The 10,899-nt window shown below is 36.5% G+C and overlaps 1 protein-coding gene across 1 annotated transcript; it reads left to right on the top strand.

Moving 5' to 3' along the window:
- Positions 1 to 786: 786 nt before the first annotated feature.
- Positions 787 to 1,164, top strand: LOC120170678 (RNA-binding protein with serine-rich domain 1 homolog). The gene has a single exon (XM_039178587.1). The coding sequence runs from the start codon at positions 787 to 789 to the stop codon at positions 1,162 to 1,164; it is 378 nt and encodes a 125-aa protein (XP_039034518.1).
- The last annotated feature ends 9,735 nt before the right edge of the window (positions 1,165 to 10,899 follow it).

Raw genomic sequence — 10,899 nt, 5'->3', positions numbered from 1 at the left:
TTTTCACCGCGGGGATCCCTTTTACCGTTTAAATTTCACACGATGACACGAGTTATTTAAAAAATAATGTCATTATCGGATCTAAACTTAGTTAAAACGCCAAACACCACCAAATGCATCCAAAATATAAAAACAAAACAATTCAAATAGACAAATATAATGACAACGACTAATAATATAATGTTTCAACTTTCATAAACGAAATCATTCTTCCAAAGTTCCAACTTCCAAGTCACGTCAACGACACCACCACCGTCAACAAATTGTTGTAACCCCCGATTGCTAGAATTACACAAAAAAATGATAAGCCACCAAAATTATAAGATACAGGGAAAGTGACGAGTAGGTCAAGATGTGTTCTCCTAAATCCTAATCTCCTTTATATATGTTTTTTAATTTAATTTAAATTTATTAATATTATATATATATATATATAATTATTTTTAATATTTATCAGGCCGGGTATCAGGCCGGGTATTCGGGTAATCAGGGTGGGGATTACCAAACCCGTCCCCATTTAAAAAATTCTATTTTTCCCGTCCCCGTTTATCATCCCCGAACCCGACCCGTTTAATTCGGTTTTCGATTTTCCCGGTTCGGTTTTTTTTGCCATCCCTAAATATACTATTGATACAAAACTTATCAGCAACAGATAGGTCAGACAACCAGTGGAGAACTCATTGCACTTAGAAATCAGATTGATTAAATATTTAAACCATCCATTAAAAGCCTTATGAACCATGTTATCTTGTTATCTTTTGCATCATTCAAATATTTATGTCAAACATGAGCGATAAACATGGAGTGTCAAAACACGGGGTGTCGAATATCAGAGCCGGGGAAGAATGGACGGTTTTTGTGGACAATCTAAACAAACGGGTATCGAGAGGAGCCTTCATGGAGGTGTTTAACCATTATGGGAAGGTGACTTCAGTTTTCATTTGGCGATACAACAAAAAACCAAGGTACAAGAACATCACCTATGCCTTTGTTTGCTTTGCTACTCGGGGTGATATGGATATTGCTATCAACAAGATGAACAACGCTCGGATTGATGGTGGGAACATTTCGGTCTCGATTGCAAAGTTTCCTTCTCGGACTCCAGGTCAGCCCAAGAAGAAAAGGAGCTCAGAGATGGCGAACAAGCCTGGGTCGAGCAAGTAAGAAGAGGGAAGTAAGAGGAAGTACCATAAAGTTTGGGTTGCAAAGACAAGGTATTCCAAAAATGTATGCTGAAGCTCTACTAGGAAGGAGGAAGATTTTAGAGGAGGTGAGCCTAGAAGCTGATAGCGATGAGAGGCAGGAAAAGAACAGGGGTAATCCTAATAGTCTTCAGGATTTTGAGATTCCAGCAAAGAAAATGGAGTGGGTGGATCTTTCTCTGACAGAAATGATCAATGAGAGGTTCGAACTGGAGTTTGTTCAGAGAGCAATTGAAAAGGATGGGATTCCAGCTAAAGTAGCGAGATGGGGCAATTTGCCGAGATCATACATCGTCATCTTTCGGTCACTGGTCGAAATGAAAGAAGCATGGAAAAACAGGGATGATGGTTGGGGCTTTTGGTTTAGTTATCTTGCTCCATTAAAAAATGAATCCGGTCTTGCATCAGCTTATTACTCGTGTCATTTGAAAGGAATCCTTTTGCAATTGTGGCATGTAAGTTTCTTCTCTAAGCTTGGAGGGATCATATGTAAACATAGAGGATTCAACGAGTAATCTGGAGGATCTTGGCATGAAAGTTTCTTCTCTACGCTTGGAGGGATCATATATAAACATAGAGGATTCAACGAGTAATCCGGAGGATCTCTCTACAGCCAAAATAATTATCAGGGCGACTAGCATTTTTGATATCCCAAATTCTATTAAGGTACGTTCTGGTGGGAGAATGTTCATCGTTAAAATCGCGTTTCTAGAGGGGGTGTTTGGTACAGGATGATAAGATTCTAGATGAGGGCTCCTTAAGGTTTGCTGATGAATGGAATTCTGAGACGAGCGACAATAAGAGCCAATCCTTTTCTGATGATGAATCGGCGGAGTTTTCCCCTCCAGCGATAAAAAACACTCCGGCACTTGGTCGGGATCTGGAGGAGAGTAATCTCAACAGTAAAACTTTGGTTTCTACAAAGAGGTCTCCCAAAGTGGCGCCGTCAGTTTCTCGTGCTAATTTAATTTCACAACACGCAGGAAAGGGAGGATATTTCCACGGGGGGTGGTTATGAGGACAACTTAATCATTACGGCTGACTCAACTGTCGAGAGCAGAATGGGGGTATCTCGGGAGCCGTTGGTGAGGCCAATGGTAGGATCTGATATTTCTTTTCCTAGTATTTCTCCTAATGAGTTTGTGGGTTGGCATCAAGAGGATAATGGGTTTGGTAGGTTAAATGAAACACTGGAGCCTGTTGAAAAGCTATTTAGCCCATCGAACCAGCTTCTTGAGACTCAAGCACTTGAGCCTCCATCGACCCAAATTTCGGACTCAGTTGACCTGATACCAGATAGTATAGTTAATGGTGAAGACTTTTCTAATCCTATCCTCAACGGTTGTGAGTTGGGGAATACGTCGCAGATCACTCCTCCCTAGTTGTCCCTAATACCTTGTTCATATACTCAAGCAAAGGCACTAGAAGCTCAACGGCTAATTTTAGGAGAGACGTTCGGAGGATGATCAGGGAATCTTTAGAAAATGCCAATCACTTGATAGGTGGCACTGTTCGAGATAGGCTCGATGAGGGGGTGAACGAGGAGGCTGAAGTTGTATGGGAAGTTAGAAATATCCTGGAATTATCCTTCAAGGGAGGTAAACATGCAGTTATAAAGAAGGTTCGGGCCCTCCAGGAGGAATTAAGGCATGTAGTTTTAGAGGTTGGAGTTTAAGCCAACTTTGCGCTCGGGTAGTTTCTAATCTTCAATGGGGGGATCCTGACCTTGTGGGATCCTTCTTCCTTCCAGGAGCCAGATAGGATCATCAATCAAAGGTTCATTGTGGTGCTTGGGACGATACTAAGCACTAACATCATATGCAGCTTCATTAATGTCTATGGTCCATTCATAGACACTGAGGAAGAAAGCTTTTTCTGGGAATTAGCCGAGTTCATGGAATGTTTCTCAAATTCTTGGTGTGTGGGAGGGGACTTCAACGCATTCCTCTCCTCCGAGGAAAACATAAGTGCTTCGATAAATTTTAGAGCTGTTGGTGGTTTAGAAAGTTTATTCAAAGAGTTGAATTGATTGATTTACTGGTGGAAGAGGGATATTTCACTTGGTCGAACAATCACGACAAGGCTACTTTCGTAAGGTTAGACAGATTCCCAGTATATAGATAATTTTTGCTATCTTTCTCGCCGATAATTCTGAAGCTGATGCCGAAGACGGTTTCTGATCATAATGCGGTTCCGCTTGCAGAGGTGGCCAAGAATTGTTGGAGAAAACCATTTAGATGTTTCGATTTTTGGCTTAACAATGGGAGTTTTGAGGCTGCGTTAAAGATTGCCATTTTCGGGGTCAAGAACAGGGGTAGCAACTCTAAAATAGGGAGAATATTAAAAGATGCAAACGACGAGCCCAAGTCTGGTCTAAGAAGCAATGTTTTGAGTTTAAACGAGTCATAGGAGACCTAGAGAGAGATTTACGGGATCGAATTAGAGCTCCAGTCCAAGGGCGATGATGAGGCTCCCTTGCCAGAATTCCAAAGCCTTAAATTGAGATTATGGGAAGAGTGCAGGAAGGAGGAAAGATCCAGGTTACAGAAATCCAGAGTTAGATGGATTATGGAGGGCGATTGAAACACCAGGTTTTTCCACATCTCTGTCTGGCTGGAAGTATTGGGGATGACTATGCCTTTTAATAAACTAAATTCGGACCAAGTATGTGTGCTGGAGAGAGTTTTATTAACAGGAAGTTTACCAAGTACTCAGGAACTCCGATGGAAACAAGGCATCGGGGTAGGATGGTTTCAATTTCAACTTCCTCAAGAACTTCTGGCTAGATTTAAAGGAGATCTTACTATTATTTTTATGACTTATAATTCTGGTAAGTTGGATGGGGTTTTAAATCATTCATATATTTCGCGAATCCCCAAAAAAGCGAACCCTTCATCACTAGAAGACTACAAACCTATTAGCCTTGTTGGAAGGATTTATAAGATGTTAAGTAAGGTGTTAGCCAACCATCTTAGACTTGTTTTGGGTTCTTTGGTTAGTAACTCTCAATTCACATTTATACCGGGGAGGCAAATTCTCGATTGTTCGCTGATGGCGAAAGAAGTGATCGACTCATTGGGGAAGAGCATCAGATCAGGCATGATGATTAAAACAGATTTAAGAAAAACATATGATACGGTCGGCTGGGATTTCCTCATTTGGATAATGAAAGAAATGGGCTTTGGAACTCGATGGTACAACGGGATCTTTAATTTCATCTCTACTACCTCTTTTTCCATTCTCGTTAATGGATCCCTAACAAGCAGATTTCAACTAGCAAGAGGTCTTAGGCAGGGGTGCCCTCTTTCGCCGTTACTTTTCAATCTGGTAGGTGAAGCCTGTAACTTGATGATAGTGAAGGCAGTAAACGTGGGCTTATTTTCAGTGTGTTTAGTAAAGATGGCAATTTTACCCAAACCCGACGAGTTCTGACCCGATAGGGTCGGATTTTTTTTAAAATTCAAGGTCGGGTCGAGTCAAATTTTTTGAGGGGTGAGATCAGGTCTGGTCGGGTTCGAGTGGAGGGTGAAAAATTCTAACCCGACCCAATCCAAGGATAATAATGTAATTTCCTTAAATTTTTATTATTTTTTAATTAAGTTCTTATTTTATATCGGGTCGGGTCAGGTCGAATTTATACTCTAAAAATTTGAATCGGGTCTATTGAGTCAATCGAAAGGATGAAATAGCCAAGAGGGGGTGAATTGGCAATTAAAAATTTGGTGGAAGCTTAAGGGGAAAAATTAAACAAATTAAGACAAGAAATTTAGAGTGGTTCGACTTTATCAACCAAAGTCTACCTCCACTACCTTAGCTATTCACACTAAGGATTTCCACAAATTCACTAATTTGTATCTACCTTTGAGGATAAGGTGTAACCTTACAACTCCCTCAAGAATTAACCACAAATTCTTGAGACACTCTCTCAAAGAGAAAAATTACAAATTGCAAACTTATAAAAAACCTCACAAGAAATGTGTTTGCACAATTCAAGAACAAATAAGAACACTTAAGAAAGGAATACAAATAAGTACAAGAAGTGTTCTTTGAAAGCAAAAAGAATATTGAAGAATGTTAACTTGATTTAACTCAAACTTGATGTTTATGGTTTTCTCTTTTGTCTCTTATATTCACAAACGGCTTGGGATCTTGTTTATATACTTCCTAATTCAATTTTAACCTTTTGAGTTGTTGTGGGAGTGAATAGAGCCATTGGGGGTAATTTTCAGCATTAAATGCTGCTCAGAGGCTTGTAGTATCGGTACTACGTTTATCAGTATCGATACTCCCTGCATTAAATACAAAAATTTGACCGTTGGGAAACATCGGTATCGATAATGTCACATGGTATCGGTACTACTATATTTAGTAGTATCGATACTGTATATATTATCAGTACAATTTCAGTATACTGGAATTTCACAGACTTAAAACCAAAAGGAGTAGTATTGGTATCATAACAAAGAGTATCGCTACTACTACATTAAGTAGTATCAATACCGTATATGGTATCTGTACCATTTTAGCCTTCTGTTTTTACAGTATCGGTACTGCCTCAATAGTATCAGTACTACTTCATTGTTTTGGGCTTCAGTATTGATGATATCTGTATTGATACTTCTTTAACAGTATCAGTATTGTTCTAGTAGTATCGATATTTCTTTGCTTAAAATCATTTTTGACTCGATTAAAGTTCGAAACCCTTAGCAAAAATTATTTCAAAAATATTTCCAGTATAGGACTCAAATTTTCAATAAAGTGAGGAGTAAAAATTGACGTTTTAACTTTAAAGAAAAATTATATATATTCGAATGATTAAATCGAATATAATCTTAAAATTTGTAGAAAATAAATAACAATTTTGTTTTGTATATCAAAATATCAAAGTGTTTTCAACAATCTCTCTCTTTTTGATATAACAAATTTTAAGATTTACTTTGAAAAATTACTCCCCTTACTTTAACATTTCTCCCCCTTACTTTAACATTTCTCCCCTCCCCCTTTTTTAAATCAAAAAGATTCAATAAAGAATAAATAAGATATAGAATATAGTTGTGAAGAACAAATGTGTCAAAATAGGTCAGTCAACATAATAATATTCAAAAGATAGTGGGATTGGTCATAAACATAATAAGAGGTAACATGATAATAAAAATATGCGAAATATGATAAATATAAATCCAATCATCCAAAACATAAAAGTATCACCAAATCCAAAATATCAAATGCGAATAAATTCAAAGGAAATTTAAAGTTCAAAGTAGGACATTTGCAACGCCAACAAAAGAACAACTAGCAAAGCAAAAGCATCATCAAGCATCCGATAGAGGATCAGGATCCGAACGAGGTGCATGGAAATAGGCAAAGTCTTGAGAAAGAGCATCCAGCATATCCGTCACGGCGTCGAATCGAGCTAGGGTGTCGCATTGGGAAGCCAAATGCATTGCTTGCAGCTCGGACACTTGAGTCCCCAAGGCAGTAAAATGAGAATCCATAGATGCAAACCTCATATTTAATGTCTCCATCAGCGATTGAAAATAGGGAGGCATCTAACTACTAGCTCTAGGAGGCTCGTCAGGGACTCGATTTATTGGATCATCAACATATTGTAAAACATCATCGGTCTGAGGAGGAGCCAGAGCCGGAGCCGGAGCCGCTTGAGAAGAACTAGCACCGGGTGTCTTTTTAGGTGCCCTTTCCCAATTTGTTCCAACTTGAGTCCATCCTGACTTTTGGAGAGAGGTAATATTGATTGGGGTACCCAAGGAGATGGAAGCATCAAGTTTGACTTTAAGATCGGCTTTGATAAAGAAATTACTAAGAAAACAACCATAAACCAAAGACTCGACCCTCTTAGAAGGAATATAGTTCACGGTGTCCACTAGTTCACCGAAGATTATTTGAGCTAGATTAATTCTTTTATTATTTTGAAAACAATGGATCCATCAAATGTCGATACTTCAGAAAGAGGAATACTTATCTCTAGATGATCGAAACCACCAAGAGATCATCAAGTGAATAAACCTCTAATGAAAATCAAGGATACTTGTACTCTTTCTTACTTCTAAGGAAGAAGGGATGGTGTCTCACTCATTATTAATCCCGGTGTTTTCGAGACCAAAAGCACGGGCAATAGATTCAGAATCAATGGTAATGTATTTGCCCAAGAGATAGGAATGAATACTTTCAGTGTGTGTGCGAGCTTCATTTTGGATGCAAACTGAATTATAATAAAAAAATACGGACTAGTTGGTGAAAGACAATGGGTTTAACTTTGAATGTGTTGTCAAATTTCCAAGCTTGGAGAAGAGGTAGGTATTTAAAGTTCATTTCATGCATTGTCGAAAGAGAAGGAAGCCGCTCACCCCTAATAGCATAAGACTCAAAATGGTTTAGATATCGTGAATAGAGATTTTGACTATTCGATTCATTAAAACACAAATTTACGATTATCATTTCAGTTGGATTGGGAGGAAGATTTGGCGGAGGGTTAGGAAGTGGATTAGCATGAGAGGAAGATGGTCTAGGACGTTTGTGAGACATGTTAAAGAAAATTAGAATAAAAGTAAAATATGCAAAGAAAGACAACACATATGTATGCAATCAATTAATCCTAAAACTCAATATGAGTCCACAAGTCAAGGTATTATAAAGCTATTTTTTAAATATAATATAATGGGTCAAAACATGGTGTTATAAAAAATTATGAAAAATAAAAGTATATATATATATATTTATATAAACAAACGTAAAATATTTTTTATGAAATTTCGAATTTAAAGAAATGTGTTAAAAAATTGAAGATTCCAGTGTAGTAAAACAAAATAAGTAATGCCCATTCACTAATTTAAGCAAAAACTAACTAAAACTAGTGCTAAATTTGAAAAGAAAAAATTAGGGTTTAAAAAAATTACCTTGAAATATTAGGATTGAGATAGAATTTGATGATGAATGCACGATTTTGATGTTGCTAGCAGGTTGGAAAGTTGAAAAACAATGCAAATCTGACTCCAAAATGATGGAATGAGGTAATTTTGAGAAGGGGGTTTTGAGAGGTGCGGCTGAGTGTTTTAGTGTTGGGGAAGAAAATATGATATTTAAGGGTTTTATAAGTTGAACTCGACGGGTAGTATCGATACTCCAACGGGAGTATCAATACTTCAAAGAAATAATTGGATGGTATCGATATCGAGTATCGATACCCTATCGAGGCTTCAAGAACAATATCATTACTGGATGAACAATATCGATGCTAAGCAAGAACAGTATCGGTACTGTATGAACATTACGGGTTCTAAGTGCACAGAATGGTTCAAAAATTTGCAACAAAAACAAATAGGATGCAAATTTCAAAGCATAAATAGTGGTATATGCAATTCTAATCGGTAATTTTTATGAAAATCATAAACTCCCCTGACTAATAGCATAGAAGGGATTAAAAAGGTCATTTTGCATGCATAAAATTATAAAAGTGCATAAATTATTTAAACACAAAGTCAAGGTAGGTTGGTTAGACCTAATTCTCTCCTAAGTGCCCAAAATCTTTCTTTGTCTAAAGGTTTTGTAAAAATATCATCTACTTGGTGCAAAGTATCTACAGACTCTAGAACTATATCTTATTTTGAGACATGATCTCTAATAAAATGATGTCTAATTTCTAAGTGTTTAGTTCTAGAATATTGGATGGTATTTTTAGTGAGACATATAGCACTAGTATTGTCACACTTGATAGAAATGGTACCCACATCAATTTCATAGTCTAAAAGTTGTTGTTTCATCCATAAAACTTGTGCACAACAACTACTGGCTGAAATATATTCGCTTCGGTGGTAGATAGTGCAACACTATTTTGTTTCTTTGAAAACCAAGAAATTAACATATTTCCTAGGAATTGACATGTATCGGAGGTGTTTTTCCTAGCTAATTCGCAACCTCAATAATCCGCATCCGAGAAGGAATGCAAGCTAAAACTAGAGTCTCTAAGATACCAAAGTCCTATGCTAGGAGTGTCCTTAAGGTATCTAAAGATTTTCTTAATGGCTTGTAAGTGAGACTCCTTAGGACATGATTGAAATCTGGTACATAAGCAAACACTAAATAGAATGTCCGGTCTACTTGCAGTAAGATAAATCAAAGACCCAATCATAGACCTATAAAGCTAAACATGTACACACTTACCTTATTCATCTTTGTCAAGCTTTGTAGATGAGCTCATAGGAGTATTTTGGGGTTTCATATTTTCCAATCCAAACTTCTTGAGCATATCTTTGATGTATTTTTCTTGATTGATAAAGATGTCATCTTTTATTTGCTTGATTTGGAGCCCCAAGAAAAATGAAACCTCTCCCATCATGCTCATCTCAAATTCACCTTGCATTAGCTTAGGAAATTCTTGGAAAAGAACATCATTAGTAGAACCAAAAATTTTATCATTAACATAAATTTGAACTACTAATAAATCTTTACCTTTACATTTTATAGACAAGGTGGTGTCAAACTTCCTTTTTGAAAAACCTTTTTCAATAAGAAAATTTGATAATCTTTCATACCAAGCTCTAGGATCTTGTTTTAAACCATACAAAGCTTTTGTAAATTTGAAAACATGATTTGGAAATTTTAAATCCTCAAAACCGGGAGGTTGTTCCACATATACTTATTCTTTTATAAAACCATTTAAAAATACTTTTAACATCCATTTGAAATAATGTAATCCATGATAACATGAAATGCTAATAACATTCTAATAGTCTCCATCCTAGCTACGGGAGCATAAGTTTCATCAAAATATATTCCCTCTTCTTAAGTGTACCCTTGAGCAACAAATCTAGCTTTATTTCTCACTATATTACCACTTTCATCTAATTTATTCCTAAATACCCAGTTAGTACCTATAGTAGACTTATTACTAGGCCTTTCAACTTATGTTCATACTTGACTTCTCTCAAATTGATTTAAATCATCTTGCATAGCCATAATCCAATGTTCATCATTTAATGCTTCTTTGATGTTCTTAGGCTCTAAGAATGAGATAAATGCAACATAATTACAAATATTTTTAAGAGAAGATCTAGTGGTTACCCCTTTTGATGGATCACCCAAAATCTCACCATCCTTGACATAGTTGTACTCCCTTGGGTATGTGACTTTCTTTTCCTCTATAGTTAGATTCTTGAAGAAATCTTGAGTTTCCTCATTCTTCACTTCTTTCGATGATGATTCACCAACTTCATTTGGATTTAAAATACCTACATCATCATTAACAACACAAGAATCCTTCCTCGGAAGGGGATTATCATCGAAAAACTACATGTATTGACTCTTCTACCACTAAAGTTCTTTTATTAAAGACTCGATAAGCTTTAGAATTTAAAGAGTAACTGAGAAAAATCTCTTCATCACTTTTTGCATCAAATTTGTCAAGATTATCTTTTTCATTATTTAAAACAAAACACTTGCATCCGAAAGATTAAAATAACTAATGTTAGGTTTTTTTATTTTTGAAAATTTCATATAGAGTTTTCTTTAAAATAGGCCTAATCATTACTTTATTAATCACATAACAAGTTGTATTTGTGGCTTTCACCCAAAAATATTTTGGCAAATTGTTTTCACGATGCATGGTCCTAGCCATTTCTTCTAAAGTTCTATTTTTCCTCTCAACAACTTCATTTTGTTGAGGGGTTCTAGGGGCTGAAAT

Source organism: Hibiscus syriacus, unplaced genomic scaffold (assembly GCF_006381635.1).
Source record: "Hibiscus syriacus cultivar Baekdansim isolate YM2019G1 unplaced genomic scaffold, ASM638163v2 tig00111783_pilon, whole genome shotgun sequence".
NCBI lineage: Eukaryota > Viridiplantae > Streptophyta > Magnoliopsida > Malvales > Malvaceae > Hibiscus > Hibiscus syriacus.
The sequence above is the reverse complement of the archived record's forward strand: the minus strand, read 5'-3'. Positions and strand labels throughout refer to the sequence as shown.